This window comes from Talpa europaea, assembly GCF_964194135.1.
Source record: "Talpa europaea genome assembly, chromosome: 5".
NCBI classification, from domain to species: domain Eukaryota; kingdom Metazoa; phylum Chordata; class Mammalia; order Eulipotyphla; family Talpidae; genus Talpa; species Talpa europaea.
This window is the reverse complement of record NC_140071.1, coordinates 32,183,969-32,208,853: the sequence shown is the minus strand read 5'-3', so window position 1 is coordinate 32,208,853 and position 24,885 is coordinate 32,183,969. Positions and strand designations below refer to the sequence as shown.

Here is a 24,885-nt window from a genome sequence, read left to right as displayed (position 1 = left end):
AAAACTTCATTGTTCCCTGATCAGCAAAGAGCATTTAAAATTGAAAGGAAAAATCAGGTCTGTGTTTACTTTCTCTTCAGGGAAAACTGCAGTTGCAGCTTTCATTGTACAGCTTCCCTGGATCTCTGTCATTCATTCCGTTTAGACCAACAACATGCTTTGTCCTCCTGCTTCCTGGTGTGGCTTCTTATTAGAAACAATGTTTGGATTTTCAGCTACTTTGTGGGGGGAAAATGCACACTGCCTTCTCTCTGGAACTATGTCTGGAGACTGGCTTGGTTCTGTGATTCATCAGAAATAAGAAAAACAAACACTGTAAATGGAGAACTTGAAAAACAGGTGGGCACCATCTCCCCACCCAAGAGAATGGATTTCAGGGGAAATTTGTTTATGGGATGAGGTTTTAAAAGACAACCTGGAGAATTTAGCAAAGATGTAAATAAACAACTTTTCCTGGGATTGCATTAGGCTTCAGAATAAATATATTAACCAGCTCCAGTCAAAGTCTGCCTTCAATCTGACCTTGACAAGACCCAGTGGCTGTCGCCATCCCTTCCCCCCAAACATCAGGCAGCTTTCTCTATGGCAGGGCTACCTCAAAACAGGCTTCCCAGCTTCCCTCCCACAAAGTGAAGGTAAGCAGAGGCCAATCACGCTGCCTCCTTGGCAGCCCCCTGGAAAGTCAGAGGGTAGCCAGGAGACACCAGCCTTTGTTTTTAATGGCATAGTCATCTATAGCTACATACAAACACACATCTATTACCCACCAGGGGCACTGACTTGCTGTGTTGGCTGCACACAGCCCAGGTCTGTGGTCAGTTCCCATTCTGTGCAGGCACAAGCTGATGCATTTAACCAGGCCCATCAAGGAATGTGCCGGGACCCAGCAGGTGACCTAGAGCTGGGGAAGGGAAAAGGAAGTGCTTCATGGCCCCCCTCCTGGGTTGCAGCATCCCTACTGGGAGCTGGAGTTTGGATTCTCCCCCAACCCTCACATCTTCTTCCTTTGTCCCCAGCCTGCACCCAGCCCCCTTTATGAAAACGTATGAAGTATTTCCACAGTATGATTCAAATTATTATTTCATGTATTTAAATACCTTACTACATAGACCACACAGAAAACATGTAACCCATAGCAAGGCAATTAAAGTATTACTAAAAGGTGGTTGAGTGGAGCCTTTCATAATACTTGGAAGGAATTTTAAGAATTTTTTTTTTTCAATCTTGCTTTCCCCATCTTTGGCAGACTAACCCAATCACATTCAAATATCACTGAAAATAGCTACTAAATCACATACAAGCTACTTTGTACTGGGGCACGCCACATTCATTGTATAATTTTAAAAAGTACAATTTTTTTCCCTGGGGTTTAAAAGTGGAGGAATAAATAAGATTTTTTCCCTGGGGGAAATCACTATACTAGAGGAGTTATAAATGTTCTGTTATGTAAATCCCACAAAAATTCTAAACAATGGTCATTATGACTCTTATTTGGAAGATGGGGAAACAGTCTCAGAATGTTGAAGTTCACAAGTGCCAAGAGCAGACTTCCAACGTGGGTCTATTTGATTTTTTAAAGTTGGTGTTCTCTGTGCTATACTCCTCCCTTTTATTTATTTATTTTCTCTGTTTGACTTTAGATTGTTATGGGGGCCAGGAGATGAAGGATTTTCATAGTTCCACCCTTTTATTATACACTAGGGGCCTTGAAAGTTTCAGTGCTGGAGGGTACCCTTCAGCTCATCTGAAGCCTTTGGGTTACATAAAGTTGTCAAGGGAATTCATCAGTAGCCTTTGGCATTTCAAGTAAAGCAGTCCTCCTTCAGAAATATATACAACAGTAGTTAACCGACATTGAGCATTAACAATATGCTAGGAAATGTTCTGGACTCTTTCTCTATTGTGCCATTTAATCCTCACCATGAAACTCTGAGATGGCACACAACCATTATTCTCCCTGTTTTACATACAAAGAAACAGATTAAGAGGTGAGGAATAGACCTAGGCTAAAACCCCAGAGGGTATGCTTTTAGATTATCTGGTCTCTTCCAAAGCCACACCTCAAACTAAGATCAGTGAGGCCAGGGCCACTTAGGAAAACCCTAGATGGCAGAGATCTTCCCCAACAGAAGATTGCTTCAATCAACTGATATACAAAAATGCTGATTTATTAAAATGGGCAGGAGAGACAGATTATGCCATTGTAAGAAAAGAATTTGAAATGCACCAAGAAGGTATTTGAAAGTTTGTGGCTTCAGGGCTCAGCTGCATCACTATTGAAAATTACACTGTGATGAACAATTTTGTCCTTAAAACTTTGTACCTCTGATTGCTTCTGGGAATGGAAACTAAAAAATATTAATATGGGAATAAAATCTATTTTTTATAACATTGCATAGTGATTCCTATTTGCGTTGCATGTATATGGACGTTCAATTCCATTTAAGTTTAGTTCTTTAAAGTGGCACACATTTCATGCCCACACACTATTGAATTTTCATTTCCCAGGTCAATCTAGAATAATCGGCACATGAGCTGTCAGCCTGCCTGAACACTGTTCTACTGTTTGCTGAGCTACATGTCACACTTCCTTCGATGATGACATGGGGATAATAAATACCAACATGCTTTTTGTGAGGGTTAAACGTGTTAACTGCTTAATCCAATGCCAGACAAAGTAAGCATCCAACAAGTGCCAACTCTGTTATTTGCACTGTTATTAATTAATTCTTTAACTTGCAAATAATAGGTAATTTAGTTCCTAAACTCAATTATTGCTTGTCAGCACCAAATGAAAATTGGTTACAAGTTGCTAAAATTTTTTATATAGTTAGTGACAGGAGGTGGCAGATCTTGTTTAATAAAATTGCCAGAACTGATGGGGGCATTGTTTAAAATATTTAGCAGCAAACTTCATTTGTGATTTCTGAAAATTGAGACTCAAATGGTTATAGTCAACACTTCAAACTATTTGATTTGCTTTCAGTAAATTCTGTACTGAAAAGCTCATGAAATGTTACAGGGTCCTAAGATGGTGATGCCCCTCACCAGTCTAAGATTCCTAATTTTTTTTAAAGTCTTTAAAAAAAAATTATTTTATTTGTTTATTTGTTTTTATTATTTTAATTGCCTGAACTGGGGTGCAGGCCAGAACTGGGTGATGAGACCATTCACCAGCCAGTATCTCATTTCCTTAACAAAAGGCAAAGAATGTACCTTGTTTGTGTTAAACTGCTGTAGAGAAGTTGAAATAGAGCAGGCTGCTGCAGTCCAACAGGGTTAATTAGAATGACCAAAACAAACCAATAAAAGTAGGTAGGTTATCAGGTAAAAAATGTGAGTGATCAGTGTGGCTTCTCTCAGGCTTCTGGGCTGTGCGAGCCAATGACCCCGTGGCAGGAAGTCTGATACCTGGAATTCCAGCATAGTCTTCCCCATATTGGACTCCAACATGTAGTGATAGGCTCCAATGCTTGTGCTGGGGTCGTCTGCATCATCTAAAGTGCCCTGGGAAGGAGAGCAGAGAAGGAAAGTGTTTCAAATGTTTCCTCCTCTTCTTTGGGAGATCACACATTAATCCTGTGGCCCCACAGCCAGCCTCCTATTACCGCCCTAAGTTTTCCAGTGCACATTCTGTAGTCAAATCCCCAGTCGATGTAGGATAAAATCCTTTTAATCTCAAGAAGATGCAGAAGAAAGAGGAATTTGTAATCAACTGGAATCTAGCTTTTGATTAAAATGGGAACTGATTGATTATTCGCTGAAAGGATAATTTTTCCAAAGCTGAAACTCCAGTAACTTTGTACAGGGTTTTTATTGGTGGCATTGATGCTTAAGTGGTTGTTCAGTGAGAACATTTTCACCCACAACTGAAATTTTGAAACACCAATGTTGCTGCATTGGATTCTGATGGTAACCAGGCAAGATGCTATAACTGACAGGAAAAGTAATAGGCACCATTTATGTTACACTGCCATGATTCTTAATGGAAGCTTTTCATAATACGCTCGTGTTGGCCTGGAGACAGGGATCTTGGCTTGTATATATTTTTCATTTCTGGACCTTTCAATCTTTAGGAAACAAGGTGGCTGGGTGTGAGTAGAAATGAAATGCCCCTTCAATTTGGTTAGGGGTGAGTGGTGGTGTAAGTGCTAACACAAGCTTTGGAATGGGCTTGGGGCCTGCCCTTCAAAATCCCACGGTCCTGGATTCCTGGGAAGGTGGGCAGTGGCTTTGTGAGACTGAACTAACAACTGCCAGCATCAGATAGCAGCAAATTTATAACTTTTGAATGCAATAACATTAACACACTGTTGCTGAAATATTTATGTTGGCTTTTAAAATATCCCACAGGAAATCCATCCAGAAGCCTGCAAACCATATATATTCTCTTTCCTTAGAAATTTCTATGAAAAAATGATAAATTACATTTACACTGAAGGCCCCTCCCTGCTGTTGAGTAAATTCCACACATATAAATCAGGCATCATTTTCTTAACTTCTCTTCCTCAAAGGCCCTTCAAACATGCATGCTCAAAAATAAAGGCTTCCTTTCATCCTCAGAGCAGATAGAGAACAGAGCTCCCTGCTGCTGCCCTGCCAGTCCACCATTTTCTATCCTCACCCCTTCCCTCATTTCTGTATGACAAGAGGCTTTATGAGAGGAAAAGGAGCGAAAGGGCCACTGCTATTGTGATGTTGTCTCCTTCATGATCTGGAGCTTTGCCGGAATGACAAAGCCTTTTCAATCAGTTTAAAAGAATCAGAGAAGGAAAATCTCAGAGGGGGATTCTCTGTGCTAAAGGGGAGGCCAGGAGGTGGCTAATCCTTTTGGTGATGCCAAATTATTGCCCTCGGAGGACCTGCAGGGAGATACCTGTCACAGGTGGGGACACAAGGATTCCTCCATGGTTTAGAGTTTGGAGGTAACAATGGTCAGGAATGCCAAATAATTCAGGGGGTGAATCATCCACTCTGGATTGCTGAGTGAAGGCCCCAGCTAAATTTCCAAGACATACATTTTTGATCTTCACATTTGGCATTTAATTAAGTCCATTACAGAAATTTCCAAAGGTCTCTGAAAGAAATGATTGATATTAATTAAGCATGATAATTCTAAAAGCTAACAAATAATGGGCATGTGGCTTTTCCCATATCTCAGCGGTGAGAATTTCCTTGAAAATACAGATTGCAGGACCCCAAGATGACTCAGAATAGAAGCTTTTAACAAGCACTTCAGATTATTTTATGACTAGTCAAGCTGCCAGTGATAAACTAAACTAGTCTGTCATTCGACTAAAGTAATATCACTCGTTCTTAAGGCCTGAAAGAATCAAAACTTCTGAAACATCAAACATGCAAATAAACAAATCAAGGTGGAACAAATTATCTATCTTGATCCAATGCTTGATTAGTTGTGATCCAGGGAGGCTAACAAATATTCCTTAGTTGTGGAATAGGGAACCAGTTCTGATTTCATGATTTCCAAAGTAAGTACTCTTTTTGCGGGAAATTAACAACTTAATGGGTAATAATTAAAGCTGCACACCTCTTAAAGAATTTGCTCACTTCAGCATCTCTCCCAAGATTCAAACACCTCAGTACTTTCAGAACAGCCAGCTCTCCCCTCCCTGGTGGGCACTTACGCTGGTGGAGGCAACCGCTTCCTGTACACTCTCCATAATGAATTCCTTGGTGATCCTGCGGGAGGGCAGCTCATTGAAGAGGGAGTTGATTAGGGCCACTTTAGCTGCATCGCGTCTGGCCTCAGCTCTACTTAAGCAGCACTTGAGAAGGGAAGGAGAAAGGAGTCATTAAAAGATTCGGCCTCTCACCACTTCATCCCTGATTCAATGGGTCTCTAGACGTTCTATTCACACATTTGTTGTCTGCACCTTTTCTTTCATACCCATTGCTAATCCCCTGAAGATCATGAAGATTTTCTTTCAGCCCTAGAGCCCATGCAAAGATCTTGTTTTTCAAATGCTTTTTGTCTCATATCACGGTCCCTGAATGTCTACTACGCACCAGAGGTTTTGCATATTTGGTTAATACGTAATAATAAAGTAATGCCCATTGTTGTGTGCTAGGTGACTGTTCTCATTATCAGAGCCTTCCTCAAATCCTTATTTCAGAGGAAAAAAATGTAAGTTGAGAAGGAGAATGGAGAGTCTTTTAATATAGTAATTAAGTATACAGTTTCTTTTTTTTTTTTTTAAAGATTTATTTATTTATTTATACAAGCACTGGGTACAGTCAGAAGCGCGGGAGGGTGAGAGAATTCACCAGAGCCAGAGCGGAGAGCAGAACAGGCAGACTGAGGAAGTACACTGCTGAGGGGAGCAGCGGGCGGCAGGAGAGGTCTGAGTGCCATGTGGGACCCTCCTCTGGTGGCCGGGGAGCAACCGGGGATCGAACCGGCACTTCAAAGGCTGCGGGCAGCTTCCCAACCCAGCGCTCAACTGCTGCGCCACCGGGGAGGCCCTAAGTGTACAGTTTCTGAAGTCACTGCTTGGATTCAAATTTCAGCTCTGGCAAGTAGGGTAGAGCCTGGGGTGCAGATAAAAGGCTGAAATCCAATGAGAAATGCGCTGTTCCTGCACCCGACCCTACTGGAAGACATCAGAGCGTGATGGCCTCTCCTGTATACGTCCAGTGAAACACCTTGAGTCCTAGACTCTGCTGCGGTACTTCCAGCTGGAAACAAGGCCCAGGCAGATAAGCCCTGGTCTGGGTCCTGGTTAACAAGGTAGCCAGATACTCCTGGCTCTGCCCCTCAGTGACATGAGACCTGGGTTTCCTGAATTTTGGGGACTGTTTCCCTCACTGGACGAGTGGGCAAATCTCCAGAGCGCCTCCAACCTAAAATGCACGGTTCTCAGATTGAGCATTACTTGCCTACTGACATGAAAGAAAGGGAAGTACCTAACATCCTGCTTTGCAGCCTCTAGGGCTCAGTGCCACCCACAAGAACAAAACAAACCCTTCCACTGTGCTTTTGAACGCATGCCTGCTCCACTTCATCTGTTCCACATTGACATCGCTGCATCCTCCCAGGAAGACTCCAAACTCATGGTCTTGTGGCCTCCAGGGGCCAGCCTCTCCTCTCCAGCTTCACAATTCCAGCATCAGTCCCCTGGAATCACAGGGGATCTTACCCCTCCCTCTTTCAGCAGTTGTAACTACTAGCATGACAATCCTGTTAGGGGAAGGGGGATATTCCCCACCCTTTTGGGTTCTTCTGGGATTGGAGGAGTATCAACACAGCCTCAGACGAGTTTGCACAAAAACTTAATAGCATATTTATAGAGAACTTAACTATAAATTCTAAAGTAAACTGGGGCAAACCAGGCCTATACATCATGTGCAAGGGACTGAGGCTGTCAAGCAGAGAGGCGGGGAAGGCGTCACATGATAAGGAGGGGATGACCTCCTCTTTTACTCAGAGAGTTAAGATTTTCACAGAGAGGACATGTTCACTGATAAACCTAAACCTGGGTGATAATCCCCTGTGAGGTCATAAAAAGGGGGATCAGTGACTGATTTTTTGATTAGAGAAAAAGCCAAAGTTTATGGAGTGGTGATCTCTTCTCCTACTAGGAAAGGGCACAGAAGAAAGACAAGGAGATTGTAGGGTAAATGGTTTGGTAAATGGTGTTCAGGCTTTTCTGCCCTCCCACTGTTAGGGGGAAAAGGATGTCCTAAAGCTAATTCCATACAGGCTTTGTGGACTCCACCCCCATTCCAGGCCAAAGCCAAAGACACTGGGAACTCCAAATCCCATCACCACCAAAGGAAAGGTAGCTGGGACCTGAGGGTGGGGTTAAGCAGCCAGGTTGATATAAAAGGCAGACACGTGGGCTTTGGGGGGGGGGTCCCCCATTTTGGCTCTCCGCCAGCTCACAGCGTCTGGCCAGCTCTGAGAGTGACTTTGGGTTTCCAGGTCGGCGGATCAGGTAGGACGCATTAAAGACTTTATTTCCCTATTTTCTCCCTGAGTTGTACATTTTCCTTATTTCCTTTTCCCTTGTAAATAAACCTTTTATTAACCTTTTGTGTGTGCCTGTAGTGGAGTATTCATAAGTCCCTTTAAATCACGCGGGTGGGGACCCACAGCCAGGAACTTGTTCAATATCGGGGCTGCTCTATAACACCACCATTAGGATTGCCCTGTCTGAGGGGGCACCTGCAGTTGTTACATTGTTATAAGCTGTCTTGTTTGCTTCAGTGGGCCATGAGAGGAGTATTGAGAGAGTCACAAAAAGAAGCAGAAGCAGGAGAGGCAGGAGAGAGAAGGGGAGAAAGCCAGAAAAGAGAAAGAAGCCCAGAGTGAAGACTTGTCTGGGTCTTGGAGGCCTCTTTGCCTCCTGGCCCCCCGGCACTCCTGCCTGCGGTGTACCTGGTTGCTACACTACATGTAAAAGCTCAATAAAAGCCTGAGAAAACCTGGAAGGGATCATGCTCAGCAAAATAAGCCAGGAAGAAAAAGAAAAATACCGGATTGTCTCACTCATAACAGGAATCTAGAAAACCTAAATAAGGGACCAGGAAAAAGAATAACTATAATAAAGAAAAAAATCAAAATCAACAAACAACTATGAACCAGAGACACACTTGGGGGGGGGTGCGGGGAAAGGAGGAAATGGGGTCCAAAATCAGGGGGTTGCAATTGTATGGGGAATATAAAAAAAAATTAAAAAACAATAAAAAATAAACTACTCTCTTGAAGTACTAGGAAAAAAAAAAAAAGTAATGCTATCATGGGCCTCCCTGGTGGTACAACCATTGCAGCATGAGTTCAATCCCTGGCCAAGATGCTAACCCACATGGCACAGCAGGTCTCGCCTGCTGCTCTCCTCAGCAGTGTATTTCAGTCAATCTGCCTGTTCTGCTCCCCACTCTGTCTCTGGCGAAGCCTCTCACTGACCGCCTCCACACCTTTAGCCTGTATTCCATTTCTTGTATGCATAAATAAATAAAAATAAATCTTTAGAAAAGCTTATCTAACCCTTTTGGGGAGATGATCCCACAATCCTGGACTTAACTGCAAAATACTTCTTCCTTGCCCTTCTCCCAAATTCCAGGCCTGGAAGGGCCCTTTTTCCACTTCTTAAGTACCCTCCAGAGAGCCTATTCCAAAGATTAGCACTTGAATGTGCTTGAACATGGTCATGGTAGCATGTGAACGAACCAAGGAGGGTGAAAAACATGTTAAGAGCCTAACAAAGCGGAACAATTCAAGGCAGTAATTTTAACTTTCAGTGTAGGGAGACTGCCAGTATCTTCTTTAAGAGAAGAATAGAGCTAAAGTTCAACATGTATGTGAAAAGTAGTTTAGACTTCTCCTTGACTGAAAAGCAAGAAGGCCTTAGTGAAGCTTTAGGCAACAAAGTCGTAAAAGATTTAGACCTCTCCCAAAGTTTAGGCCACTTGTATTAAACCAGGGACTAGGGAGTGAGGTTCTACACAAATAGGTTGACTTTATTTTTTATTTTATTTTTTTTTAAAGAGTAATTTTTTTTTTTTAGAGGCATGTTTTTTATTTATTTATTTGTTTGTTTGTTTGTTTTGTTTATACATGCACTGGGTACAGTCAGAAGCACGGGAGAGTGAGAAAATTCACCAGAGCCAGAGCGGGGAGCAGAGCAGGCAGAAGGACCGAAGTACACTGCTGAGGGGAGCAGCGGGCAGCAGGAGAGGTCTGTGCGCCATGTGGGACCCTCCTCTGGTGGCCGGGGAGCAGCCGGGGATCGAACCGGCGCCGCAGAGGCCGCGGGCAGCCTCACAACCCAGCGCTCAACTGCTGTGCCACCAGGGAGGCCCTAGGTTGACTTTTTACTATGGATTTGACTGGGAATTTATGGGATGTCGAGTTCTGAATCAGCAACCTTACACTGAGACTCAGGTACCTCCTCTTCCAGGAGGTTCTCCCTGATCACTTCCAAGGCTAGACAGGGAGACCATTGTCCATGAAAGGCACTACCATATTGCCATGTAGTTGTCTGCTCGTCCTCTGCACCCTCCTCCTGCTCCCAGACTGAGCTCCCTAAGAGTAGAAAGGTGACTTAGTAACCTTTATATCTTGGTACCTGCAACAAAATTTGTTGAATGAATAATTGAATGCAGCCTAGGAAACGTAAACACAAATCTCTGCACCACCTAACAAAATGCTCAAGAATCCCTCTTAAAGAGAATTAAAGATATGGGCCTCCCCTGGTGGCACAGCGGTTGAGCGCTGGGCTGCGAGGCTGCCTGCAGCCTCTGCAGCGCCGGTTCAATCCCCAGCCGCCGGCGAGGGTCCCACCAAAAAAAAAAAAAAAAACCAAAAAAAAGAGAATTAAAGATATATACTTATCGTTATTAGTGAAAATCTCATTTCAATATACCCAGTATAGTATGCATAACCCAGCAATATAAAAATGTTAATATGTGAATTTCAGAGGTACATTAGCCAGTAGGTTCAGGTGCTCTGAAAGTACTATTTTTGTGTGAATATAGACTGTGTTTATTATTCTTGAAAAATCAGTTTTCCATTAAAAAGCAAAGTTTTGCAAATATTATCTGACATCTGTAGGAACAGTTCATTTGAGTATAAATTTGGCTTTACAAAATCTATAATAGAGACACTGGAGTTTTAGAATTGAGAGAATTAGATTCAGATCAGCACTCTGAAGCAACTATGTAAATTTCTAGCTAAATAATAGCAATTTAAACCATCTTTCATAGAGACCTAGTAAACACTGCTTAGATAAAAGAAGCTATCTATTTTAAATAAGACCAGCTAAGTACTAGATCAAAGGCACCACATATATTTACAACAACCAAATGGCACTGCTTCTGAGATCAAAGTACTGCCCGGCTGAGAGAACAGAGCGCCTTTACCCAGAAAGCATGAAAAAGGACTACAGAGACTAAACCAATATCAAGATTTTAGAGGAGACACATGTCTTTACTTATTTTATTGTTTCAATGCACAGAATCTTTGGTTAAAATGGAGGAGAAAGTGTACCAATTAATAAGTACATAAAATAAAATAAATTCTGAGCCATCAAAGGACTTTTCTTGTTATTATTCTTTGCATTTCTGAAAGACAAGTACTTCAAAATGTCTATAATGTTAACCAGCCGCTTTCTTCTAAATTTTTGCAGCTACAAATACAAGCCAGTAAGGGCTGCATATTTTCCTGTAGGGATCTTTTAACGGGACCTCACCAACCCTAAGGACCTGTGCTTAGGCAAGAAACTTAGCCAAGAGCAATCTACTTGGCAAATCTAAATCAGAAGATGGATTCTGCTATAAGAAAAGATAATGTTTGAATTACCATGGAATGATGGGAAATGCTGTAAGAAAATAAAATATGGTAAGTGACAGAATGTTTTATTGATGTGTCCAAACCAATGTGTCCAAGCTGGTCATCAACGGCTTCAGGAGTGAGTGAGGTATGATATGATTTCAAAGCAACTTCCTGCTAGAATTAGACTTCCCAGGCTTTATGGTTTATTCTTGCTGTTTTTCAGCCAGACCCCAACCATAAATACAGATTTGTAAACCGTGCCTTATCCCCTAGCCATTCTTACTTGTTAATATAGAGAGACAGCTTCTGTCCTTTGCACTTTGTGAATGTGCAGAACTGAAATATTTAATAGTCAAGTTTCTACTAAAGTTAGCTGTGGATTTCTTAGGCATGTGGAGCGACATGCTTTCCAAGTGGCTAGCTGACCCCACTCACATATTTATCTTGATGTTCCAGTGCCTTTCATTTTCTGATACATTATCAATCACTATAATAATTTCATTTTTTTTTAAGATTTATTTTATTTATTTATACAAGCACTGGGTACAGTCAGAAGCACGGGAGGGTGAGAGAATTCACCAGAGCCAGAACGGGGAACAGAACAGGCAGACCGACGAAGTACACTGCTGAGGGGAGCAGCGGGTGGCAGGAGAGGTCTGAGCACCATGTGGGACCCTCCCCCAGCAGCCAGGGATTGAACCCCGGCGCTGCAGAGGCTGCAGGCAGCTTCGTAGCCCTGCTCAACCACTGCACGACCCGGAAGGCCCCACTATAATCATTTCAAAGCCCCCAACTCTAATCTAACATTAAACCAAAAGCAAAAAGTATGAGCATCAGGGGCAGTGGCAGGCAGATTTGAAGATGGCTGGAGCCTCTAACACTGGCAGAATTGGTCTGTGTAACCAATAGAATGTGGCATGTCTCTTGGATATTAGGTTGTAAAAAAACATGGTGGCTTCCGCTTTGGTCACATTTACTCTATCTCTTTCGCGGATCCCTCCTGGGAATAGCCAGCTGCCAAGTTGAGAGAAGTTCTACAGGGGCATGTGTTCAACCACAAATGGCTTCTGCCAACAGCATTTGAATGAGATTGAAAACTGATCCTTCAGACCCCATCACAACTTCAGATGATTGTAGCTCCAGGTGACAACCTGACTACATCCTCCAGGTGACCTTGAGCCAAACCCACCCAACTAAGCAGCTTCTAGATTCTTGAGCCTCAGAAACTGTGATCTGATTAATGTAATTGTTACTTGGTGATAGGGAACTAATATAAAGGCTTAACTCAAATTAAGTAATTAGGACAAACCCTGAGGGAGGGCACCATGGCAGTGATCTTTATTGCTGACATTACAGGCAAGGAACTAAGCACTTTTAAGTTTATTGTCACATTTAGTTATTAACAATCTTACGAGTTGGTTTTGTTATCCTCACTTTGCTGAGGTGCAAAATCAGAGGTTACATATCCTAAGGTCATACAACTTAAAAAATGACCAAAATACAGGGCCTCCCCAGTGGTGCAGCGGGTTGAATGCAGTGCTGTGAAGCTGTCCGCAGCCTCTGCAGCACGGGTTCAATTCCTGGCTGGCCAGGGAGAGTCCCACTTTGCGCGGCAGCCCCTTCCTGTCTCGCCTGCTGCTCCCCTCAGCAGTGTTTTTGGTCCATCTGCCTGTTCTGCTCCCCTCTCTGTCTCTGGTGAGTCCTCTCACCCTCCTGTACCGTTGCCCTGTACCCTAGCTCTTGTATAAATAAATAAATAAATCTTTAAAAAAGAAATGACTGAAACAAAATTCAGCACCTTTTTAACCTCTACACTATTCTGCTTGTCACAGAAATGATCACTCACCTTGGGACAGAGAATATACATAATTTGACTGAAGCAATCCCCAAATCAATATAGTATTTTAGCCAAATCTCCAACTTGAGATTCCATAGGATGTTTTGACAAAAGATGCGAAGAGTATCTGCTCTCACTCCCACGTGACTAACAACCTCACTCAGAAGGAAAGACCAAAGCAGAAGCAGCACACTGTGCCTCTCCCTGCCTATTGCCCTTTGGATGCTTTTTCTACCTGGACAGTAGGGAGAAGGAAAATGAAGAGAGAAAGGCCAGTTATGAGTAGAACAGACAAAATATTATCTCCTATAGGAAGTTTCTCCTTCTGACTGAAAGTGACCCCTTGATTAAGCATGGGGCCAAGAGAATTTGGAATTTTACCACATCAGATTCCTCAACAATTTTGGAAATGTTTGATAATTCTTCAAGAGCAAAAATAATTTAATCTCCCCCAGCTCTGTTGGATAAGGAATTTCCCCCCACTTCCCAACAAGCTCATTCAGGCCTTGTGTTTTATTTTGGATTTTAATCACCAGGAAGCTAGTGGGCACCCACAGATACACAAAGATCATCAATAAGCCTCGGTCAAGGTCTCAACAAGTAGTTGAAACCTTTAGTGCTCATAGTAAGATCACCTGGGGGAACTTAACACATGCACATCCCAGATCCCAGCCTAACCTATTGGGAGAGAGTCTCTTCAGAAGGATCACAGTGGGAAATCTGCATATTAACAATCTTTGCAGGTGATCCTGAAGTTGAGGAGTGAGGATTAGTCATTTTCTGTGTCTTCTTTCTATTGGCAGGAACAGAATCAGGTTTTGTAGACTCTGAGGCTTATACAGTTTAGGGGAACTTGTTTAAGAAAAACATTATGAGGGCCTCCCCAGTAGCGCAGGAGTTAAAGTCTCACCACTATCAAGATACCAGCCACCGTGGCAAGAGTTCAATCTCTGGTCAGGGAGCTAAACCACATGGTGCAGCAGACCTCTCCGTCTCACCCTCAGCAGTCTATTTCAGTAGATCCACCTGTTCAGCTCCCCATTCTATCTCTGGTGAATCCTCTCACCCCCTGCACCTCTGGCCTACACCCCAGTTCTTGTATGCATAAATAAATAAAGTAAATCTTTTAAAAATTATGAAATTAAAAATTTGGTATTGTGATTTGGAAAGGGCTTATGCAGAAGCTTCACTAGCTTTTTGGTTGAATAGAATAGCTAGCTCCTCTATTACACTTCTGTACTCTGGTCATCAACTGTGTGCGGGTTTCCCACACACTGACCAGTTCTCTGACACCAGTGGGTGTCCCACAATTTAACTCCATTCTGAAACTGTCACAGATTAAGAACCCTGTCTAACAAGACTGCCCCCACTTCAGATACCAATTGTAAGTCCAGGTTGTTACCTATGTTTCCAACCAAGTGTCTATAAATCAGGGACTCCCAGAATCCCCTCCTTTGGGCCCATCATTCACTGGAAGGCTCACAGAAATCAGGAAAAAGTTTTCTTATTAGATTACTGATTTATGATAAAAGGGTACATGTCAGGAACAGCCAGAGGAAGAGATTAGTGGGCAGGGGCTTGAATCTTGACCCCTCCAGTCACACTCCCTCCCAGCACCTCCAGGTGTACATCAATCTGGAAGTGCTCCCAAACCCATCAGAAGGCTTCTCAAAATAAGCAAGATAGATGAATTCTTTGGCCATTGGTGATTAAGTCTATCTCTAATTCCTTTTCCTTCCTGGAGTGGGGACTGGGAGTAGGGCTGAAAGTTCTAACCCTCTAATCACTCAATTTGTTCCCCTGGCAACAAACCAAGAGCCTAGGGGCTTTCCAAAAGTCACCTCATTAGTATAAGCTCAGGTGTGGTAGAAAGGGGATTGTTATGAGTACTAAAATATACTTTTATCATTCTTATCACTTAGGAAATTCCAAGAGTGTTAGGAACTATGTGCCAGGAACCAGGATGAAGACCAAAAAAAATTTTTTTTATTATAAATCACAATATCACCGTGATAAATCCACTTCTGCTAATATAAAAATGCTAACTTTTAAAAAGACTTATTTATTTATGTATACAAAACCCAGGGTACAGGCTAGAGATGTGGAGGGGTGAGAGGATCCACAAGAGACAGAGTGGGGAACAGAACAGGCAGACTGACTGAAATACACTGCAGAGAGGAGCAGCGGGTGAGTCAGGAGAGGTCTGCTGTGCCATGTGGGTAGCTCCCTGGCCGGGGATCAAACTCATGCTGCAGTGGCTACAGATAGCTTCACAGGTTGCGTCAACCCCTTGCACCACCAGGGAGGCCCAAAAATGCTAATTTTTTAATAGAGAAACTGCTTCTATGCAAAGTTAATGATAAATATCATTTAGGTTGAAAAGCAAAATCCTTTATTACCATTCTTTTAAAATTAGTCTTAGGAAGTACATACCACTGACTGAAATGAAATATCAATTTCATTTTCTATTGAGCAAGTTTTATTTCTTCTAAATAAAATAGTCATAGTGTACATTGAGAAAATTCAGACAAGATTAATTTGTGAGTCAGTAGGCTGTCAAAATAAAATAGCTTGATTTTTTTATAGAGATTTTTAAATTAATGAAAATAAAATTTTGCTGGACAGGTACATGTTATAAGTTGACATGCCCAATTAGAAATTAGTTTTATTGTTAATTATTTATTATAAACTTTTAAAGGGTTTATAGTGTGTTACTGTTCAGAAGAATACCTCCTAGCCAGACTGATTTATGTTCTGAATTTATGTTCTGAATAGTAATATTCCTGGTAGCTCTCAATTGGTTAGTAACTTTTTCCCAGAGATGCTGATGGACTCCATGCCTGTGGTCCCGAAGCCTTCTTGAGTTCTCTAAACCTCAGATGTGGCAGGTAGACTGATTCCTGAAGTTCTCTGAACCAAGTCCTGCCTACTCTGTGTGCCAGTCTTCTAAACTTTGCCTAGACGTTCACCACGTTCCCTCCCCCTTTTAGCTGTCAGTTTAATGGTATATGTAGCTTTATTACTGTAATGTGAATGCCCCCATTAATTCTAGTTGTTCTTATAAAAATGTAATAACTTTTCTCCATGCTTTGTATTAGAAGTAGGTAGGATGCTGTGCTGAGGAACTGTGTCTGGACTGAAGATTTTGCTATTTATATATCTCAACTGCACTGCTTTCTTTGGGAAAGCACTGAGGAAAGACATTGACATACGTGACTTCTGGAGAGAAGTTATTTAAACTCATAAACAGACTTCTAAAAATTTTCATTATTTTTTAAACTATCAGGGCCTCCCTGGTGGTGCAAGTGGTTAAGCACAGCACTGTGAAGCTGTCCGCAGCCTCTGCAGCGCGAGTTCAATCCCTAGCCGGCCAGGGAGCAACCCACGTGACGCAGCCGACCTCTCCTGTCTCGCCCGCTGCTCCCCTCAGCAGTGTATTTCAGTCAGTCTGCCTGCTCTGTTCCCCACTCTGTCTCTGGTGAATCCTCTCACCCCCCTGCACCTCTGGCCTGTACCCCAGTTCTTGTATGCATTAAAAAAATGTCTGTAGATCCAGATTGTACAAAGACCAAGTTAGGTCGATGCCATTCAGTGCCTACCAATTGTAACCAAGGGCTGCAAAATGGTCTCTACAGATCATAGCTTTAATAAAAATAGTAATGTAATAAATAACAAATGTGACAGACTGTCACTATGTGTGAACTTGAAGCTGAAGATACTGTCTTCCTTGGGGTCAAGGTCAGGTCAATGTTATTGAGGTGGCATTTCCTCAATAGCACATTGAACCCAAAGAGATCTCTGGAGCTGGGATTTTGTAGGTGGCAAAATCAAATAAACTGACTCGGTGAGAGGTGAGAATTCTTACCCAAATCCTCTAGGCTGTCAAGTCTGTCATTCAGGTGTTTGGGAACATTTTGGTTTTGTGACTCAGAGTCCAAGTCTCAGCAAGTGACTTGCAGAGTTTGTGTGTACGGCCTGCCAGCTCTGGGCAGTGTCACCAACACCTCAGTTTCATCCTGACAGCAAGCCGTCAGCACAAAGAGTGCCACAAACCAGGCCCTGCTGCTAATTGTCCCCCTTTCAGTTCTTTTAAGACCTTGACTGCCCTGGTCTAAGCATTAACATTTGCATGTGTTCCAATTTATCTAACTGTGGATATATTAGCATTTCCCCCTCTTCCAGATGGTGATGTGAAAAAGGGCAACCGTTGAAACTCAGTCACCCAAGTTAATATCGTGTCTCTCTTTCTCTGTAGGTCAGGCTGACTGTAAATATGTTGGGAACAATTTGGAGCACTGTGTGTTCTGGGAATGGGGAGCTTTGCTACGTATGGGGGAGGGGAGTGGTCTGGGAGTCCAATTTTCAGAGAAAACTCACCAGTTCCTGTCAACTGAAAGAAACGTTTCATGCACATGGTGGGTCAGAAGGAATGTTATTTTTATAATACAAACCACCTGGCCTCCTCCCCATTTACCTCTGCTGCAAATGCGATTCTACACACATACCTCGACCAAGGTCCCTGGTAACTATTACAAAACCAGGTTGTGTTTTGCTCCTTGAGGTTTTTTTATTTTCCTTCTTCTTTTTTCAAGTTAAGGTGAAGACAAAATGAATCGATCAGGCCTCAAAGCTTGGGTTTATTTTTATAGTTGCTTTGATGTAAAAGGACATGGCTCTGACTGCTAAAGGGGGTGGAGAGGGCGGGGGAAAGATGGAGTCTGTCTTCCTCACTGAGACACAGAATGAGCATCTTCCAGAAGCTTATCAACTAGGGGCAGAGAAAGAGACACCTTTAGAGAGAGTCACATGTTGTCTTTATTTCCCATGGGCCTTTTCCTAAGCCATCCTTTCATTCTGTTTCATTCGGAAGTTCAGCATCTCTATTCACTTGGCTTGATAAGAAAAGACACAGAATAAAGTCAGAGATGAGCCTGGGAATAAATATAGGTCTCATTAAAACAACATTCACTCCCAGTTTCATGGGCAGGTCACTCAAGTCTCTAAGCTAATATAATCATTAGCTGACATATGACTTTCAAAGGGAAGTGGTTATAACTAACCATCCTATCTTTGGGTCTCATTAGTTGTAAAACAGGATGCTTTCCTGTGGAGATTTCTACCAGGAAATTCCTCCTTTAGAAGTTAAGTTATATTGCAAAGCATGTCATGCATCTGAGTTAGGGTATATAACTCCAGAGACAGAAAAGAGGTCATGGATGATTTCAAATAGAAATATTTAGCAATAAAACAGCATTAGTGCAGGGCAATAGTCTCAATTTTATGGCAGGAACTAAATCTCTATTTGGGGCCTGGAATGTTAAGGTTAGGCTTTATTTTAATGATCAGTAAAAAGAGCATTACAATTCCATTGAGTCAAGTCTACGAATTAATCAAATCTCTTAGTCCTTCTCTCATGGGAAAAACTTAATTTTATAAACTTAGTCCACTGTAGTTTAGTTAGTTGTAATTCACAAAAGCATTGTGAATGCTTTTAATTCCCTGGACTTTGAGAAGGCTCATTTAGTGTATGAAAGTATAAAACATGTGTTTTTATATCTAACAATATGTAAGAAGTGCGCTTGCTGCTTTAAAACAAAACCCCTATCCTTCCTTTAGACAGTACATTCCTCGGAAAAGTAACTTTTCTAGAACTCTTCATAGGCAAAGACTGGTTTGAAAACTAAGTGGCATAAAATCAAAGGCCTTTGGAGAAAGAGCTTTGCCAGGAGCTCATCTGCTCAGACTATTTCCTCTCTCTTTCAGCTGTGCAGTCCTGTTAGGTAACACCAAACACTAGTTGGAAATGAAAAAAAAAAAAAAATCAATCAACAGCTCAACTATGGAGATATTAACTGTCTCAATTATATAATTTGACAATATACAAAGAGCCTCTTACCTGACCTCAGTGTTTAACAGCTGTATTTATTTTCTATGAACCAATTTTAATAGCAGCAACAACAACATACTTATGTGATGAGATACAATGCCCTAATAATGTCCTACATTTCAAATAAATTAAATTATCACATCAATATTTTGGCCAGGGGACACATTTTTATTTAATCATAACTAATGTACATAAATAATCACATGGTTTAGAACTACACCCAACGGAATTTTTGCTTTTTATTTCAAATAAGAGTGAAATGTACTAATCCAAATCACCCTAATAGACTTTATAGGGAAGAGCACGTCACTGACTTGAAAACAAAACTTGAATCACAACTTTTTAATCAAAATATAAAACAAAGTAAAATAATTAAATTCTCCTTTTGGATTTGGAAATAAAACCAGCTGCTGAAGCTATGAATGACTTTCCTTCTGAGTTCATCAGGAGGGGAGCCAGACCTTGATCTGATGGCTCTTGTGTTGTTCTTATTGTGAAAAATGGAAATTACTGCAAGTTTTCATGGTCATGATATGTAGCTAGGGACAGATTAACCACCTTGAGAAAAACGGTACAAAGAAAATATGTGCAAAACACATGAATTTCTAATGAATCCTATAAATGAGAAGATGGTTTCTTTTATAAAAGACATAAGAAGGACCGATATATTTCAATATAATTTTAAAAGAAAAATAATTTAGTATCAGTAGATTATTGTATTTATTGCTTAGAAATTAAAAAAAAATGTTTTCACTTCTCTTTTTCTATGCTGCAGTAATTTATGAAGATGTGGTTAAAGGCAGGGTGATAGCCGCTCTCTTTCCTGGCTGGCTGTTTTTTTCAGCTGGTGGTGACAAGGCTAACTGAAAATTTTTTAATTAGTCTTCATGGACACAAGCCCATTTACTTCAGTGAGAGGTTTCTTTGCATAAAACCAGTGGTTTGTGTCCATCAGAGATTTTTGAGTGCTTTCCTTTGATTAGTCAGAAGACTAAAAGCTCACTTTGAATATCACTTTTCTAAAGAATGAATGACCATCATCTCTTACAGCTTTCATGAAACCCAAGGGATTAGCCCTACAAATCCAGTCCTAAACTCCACCTCAAATATTTTCAATTACTTGGCACCATTGGAGGTGCCGTCCACGGCTCAGTAAGGCTAGTGCTGGCATAATTGTTTCTCCATGTCTCAGCACATGGTCTTGGCATTAATAATCCATCATAAAATGATTTGCAGTGCACAGGGGTGACATTTGATTACGTGAAAGGCATTGTAGGAATGAGCATGTAGGCTCTTATGGGCCAACTGCTGGCAAAAAAAAAAAAAAAAAGGATGAAATGTACATAGTGAAAATAGCATTTAAAATGGCTTCTGAACTAAGAATAGTGTAAGGGTGTTGCTTTGGAAGAAATCTCTCTTTTTTCTTCCTGGTTTTCCTTTTTTAAATTGTATCTTGGAGGGTTTAATGGATTAAAAGGCCAGATCTGACAACCATTCACCCAAATACATTTTCAGAACACATTTGATTCAGGAAATTCTGGATCTTTCAAAGCAAGGATGTTTACAATCCTCCTGAGAACCTTAAATTATGATGATTTCAGCATAAGGAAAAGGAGACCCTGAAATGATCAGGGAAATCACTAAGGGGCCTCCCTCCTGAAGAGCTCAGTTTTTTCATTTTGTTTTCTATTTTTTAAAGACCACAGGGAAGAGGCTGAATGTACTACCTAAGGGAAGTCCTGTCATTTTGGGTAGAAATTTATGAGATGATTGGGAATAATTCTCAAGATAGCAAAAACAAAAACAAGAACATTAGAATTTCTTAGGCTCATATACTCCACATTCACTCACGGATCTGTCAAATGCATTATGTTCTAGATAGAATATGAGCACTTTTATTACATATGAATAATCATAATGCATACCTGGGTGTGAATGTGGTCAAATCTTGGTTAGTCAAGGTTTTTTAAATCAATATTTTCAAATTAATCCACTTTCAGAACTTTAACCACTGATAGAAACATAATAATACTAGCTGATTTAATGTTACTGACTTTTCTTTCCTGGCCTTCCATCTTGCAGAGATAGGTGAATTACCTTAGTTGATTATTGACTATGAAAAAAAAAATTGATAAATAAAGATTTCAGGGCCTCCCCTGGTGGCGCAGCGGTTGAGCGCTGAGTTGCGAGGCTGCCTGCAGCCTCTGCAGCACCAGTTCGATCCCTGGCCACCGGCAAGGGTCCCACAAATAAATAAATAAATAAATAAATAAATAAATAAATAAATAAAGATTTCACTTGTTCTTGGGATTTGTTATTCATTCACATAGCTACTCATTCAATAAAGTGTACTAGGCTATTACTATATGCAAAATATAGGGCTTGCAGTCATAGGGATATAAGGTTACAGATAGTCCTTGAGATATTGACATGCTATTATAGAGAGGACATGCACAAGTATCTGTAACATGACGTAAAAGACACAGAACACTAGAAGACAGCAGGCTCCCTGGTGGCACAAGGGGTTAAGATGCAACCTATGAAGATTTCGGCAGCCACTGCAGCATGAGTTTGATCCCTATCCAGGGAGCTACCCACATGGCGCAGCAGACCTCTCCTGACTCACCTATTGCTTCTCTCAGCAGTGTATTTCCGTCAGTCTGCCTGTTCTGTTCCCCACTCTGTCTCTAGTGAATCCTCTTACTACCTGCACCTCTGGCCTGTACCCCAGTTCTTGTATGCATAAATAAATAAATCTTTTTTTAAAAAAAAAGACTAGAAGAGAAATAGAGAACTACTTTGGGAAATTAGAAGAAGTAGATATTTATAACAGAAGATTCAAGAAAAACTCATAGAGAGAGTGACAGTTGAGTGGAGTCCTGGGAGATGGTCAGGGTTTCCTTAGGAAGAGTGGGGGGCAATAGCCCTTCAGGAGTAGGTCAGAATATGAGTGTGGGTGTGGGAAAAAGAGGTCCAAGCATGGATGAGGAAGAGTTAGGCTGAAACATTTAACATCAGAAAAGGACTTCAGGGAGATAAAGCTGGAAGGAGAAGTTGGGGCCAGTTGTAGTCTTTATTGTCAGAATAAAGAATTGAGACTTTAATAAGGTAATAGGGAATCATCTAAACCCTTTTTCTAAAAACATTTTTAGTTTGAAATATTTTTAGACATAGAAGAGTTGCAAACATAATACAGTTTCCAGAAAGTAGTCAATGTCATTGATGTTTCCATATTTTTCTGCTATAATGGTTTATGTAACACTCTTGCATTATACCCTTCTGGCACCCCCTTTCTGAAGCGTATTGTACTGTATGTCCTTTGGTGTTTTTCTAATTCAGAAGAGTCAAAGATTTGTCTTTTTTATTTCTCTTTTCAAAACATTTTTTTTGCTTTTTTTTGGCCAGTTTTGTTCCACTTGATCAGCAACCCCAAAGTTGTCTCACATGTAAATTCAATCTATGTTAACACACACACACATACACACACACAGTAACAGTAAGTTTAATGTAAAGATGCAGTATCCAAAAAAGTCCTTTGAGTCATCAATTCAGCAGAATGCTGTCCCTAAGTGTCACATTTCAGAGAGCTGTCATGGTCCTACTTGAAATATGGCAGGTCACACCAGTCTGAAAATTTGTGCTTTCCTTTAACTCAAAGAAAATTGCTTCCATTATTTATTTCCTTTGTCTTTTTCTAGAACTCATATTAGATTAATATTTACCTCTAGGATTTATCCTCATCTTTCTTGTACTGTTTTTTGCCAGCCTTAGTTTTCCTGCTCTAAATTCTGTAAGTTTTACTCTTTATTTTTACTTTGTTACTCTTGCTAATTTTGGCTGTAATCTATGTCTACTCATGATTTACTCTTTTTTAAAAATTTAGTTTTATTGTTCTAATTTGCTGATCATATTTCTCATTCCTTGTTTTTTGCTTGTTCTTTTTTCATAACTATTTTAGCGATAAATAAGCTCCCACAGTTCTCTGATGATACTCATTGTAATATTCTTTTATGTCTTCTGTTGCTTGAAATATTTTTGTTCTTTTTTGCTTGCGTTGGCCTTTTCTCCTATGCTTTTGGTTTTCCTCAGATGTTTGGTGATCTTTCGTCCATTGGCATTCATGGACAAAGAAATAGATTCATTTAGATGATTGGCAGGACCTTGCTCTGGCTGATTAGGCCTTTTCCTAGGAGAGCTTCTCTGAATGGGAAGGCTGATGGCAGCTCTGTATGAGAGGGCACGCTTCACCTGGGAAGGCTTGATGATGTATCTGCATACGCTGGAGGAGCAAGGAATCTTCCTCAACTGCTGCCTTTTCACCCTTCCCTGCCCCTCACTCTTGGCTATGGAGTTTAGAATTACATTAAGCTCTGTTCTGAGGCTGTGAGACTCACATTCAAATCATTCCCTTTTATTAGTCAGAGGTCAAAATCCCCTAATGATCCCTGCTCAGGATCGAACAAGGCAAGACTACACTGGCTGGCGGGCTGAGACATTCTGAAAGCAGTTCTTCAGCCTTAGAATGACCCAATGCCATTACCACAATAATCCTTCTGAAACACATTTGAGTATATAACCCTCATGCTCAGAGTCCTTTGGGGTTTCTATTTACATGAAATAAAACCTGTTCCCCTTTGCAGAGTGTGAAGATCTCTTATGGTTTGCTGTGAGTGTTCAACTATAATCTTCCACCATTTTTTTTGCCACATACAAAGTTTACTCCTCAGATTTGAACACGAGTGTGTTTTTTTCCTGCCCTAAACCTTTGTACCCAGTTTTCCCGATGCTGACAGCTTAAGACACTCTCAGTGCACACTTCAACTCATGATGGCATCTGTTACAAAGACTTCAGTGACTTCCCTTAGGCAGACACAGGTTTGTGGGACTATTTACTAAACTATATCTTCTTTCACTCCACAAAGGATTTGTACATAAAACAAATCTAGAGCAACAAGATAAAATAAATGAGGGGCACTCAGTTCAAAGGGAAAGTAAAAAGTAGAAATAGAAATATCAGGTATGAGATTAGCCCTAAAAATTACATGACATCACATTTTGTCAACTCACACTACAGAGAGATGTACTGGAAATTTTGCCTCTGGGATGCCTAGTTGTCAAATGCTAAGAGACAAACATGAATCCCTACAGGTGTGTGGATTTTTTTTAAAAAGATTTATTTATTTATTCAAGAACTGGGGTACAGGCCAGAGGTGTGGGAGGGGGAGTGAATTCAACAGAGACAGAGTGGGGAGCAGAACAGGCAGACAACCAAAAACACTGCTGAGGGGAGCAGCGGGCAAGACAGGAGAGGTCCGCCATGCCATGTGGGTATCTCCCTGGCTGGCTGCTAGGAATCAAACCAGCACTGCAGGGGCTGCAGACAGCTTCATTTCTTGACCTAATGCTTGATATATCCTTGTTGCTCAATGAGTATTTGTTAGATACATTGGATAACCAAATATTGATGATTAATTAGGCAAACGTTTTTGTGTGAGTGGGTGTACAACTAAAAATGTATTATCATTTACATCATCATAAGCATAACAAAGGTCTAACTAACTAGAAAGGAGTCTATAATAATTATCACAACAATACTTACAATACCCACTGTGAACAAGACAAACACATTTCAGGTGTGTATCATATGACCCCTGATCAGCCCTGCAGGTATCTGCCATCATGAAGTCAGGGAAATCAAGAAGTGCAGTCGGGCATGTAGTTACTCAGAGGCAGAAATCATGCTCAGCACAGATGCCTGACCCCAGGCCTGTGATTCTCAACTTTTGTTGTGTAGTAACTTGATTAGTATTTGATAACGAAATTCATGAAGGTTGAGACTTTCTACTTATGGAATAATGTTGCCCAGTA

General features: G+C 41.1%; 1 protein-coding gene across 1 annotated transcript in view; it reads right to left on the bottom strand.

Annotated features, from left to right (window-relative positions):
• LIX1 (limb and CNS expressed 1) overlaps positions 1–24,885 on the bottom strand; it is a gene marked incomplete at its 3' end in the record, with an annotated part of 50,319 nt that overhangs the window by 4,871 nt on the left and 20,563 nt on the right. Inside the window, exons 3-4 of the mRNA XM_084233403.1 lie at positions 5,646–5,786; positions 3,412–3,507 (exon numbers count right to left, since the gene is read on the bottom strand). Coding sequence (XP_084089529.1) covers positions 3,412–3,507; positions 5,646–5,786 — 237 coding nt within the window. The remainder of the gene's footprint in view (positions 1–3,411; positions 3,508–5,645; positions 5,787–24,885) is intronic.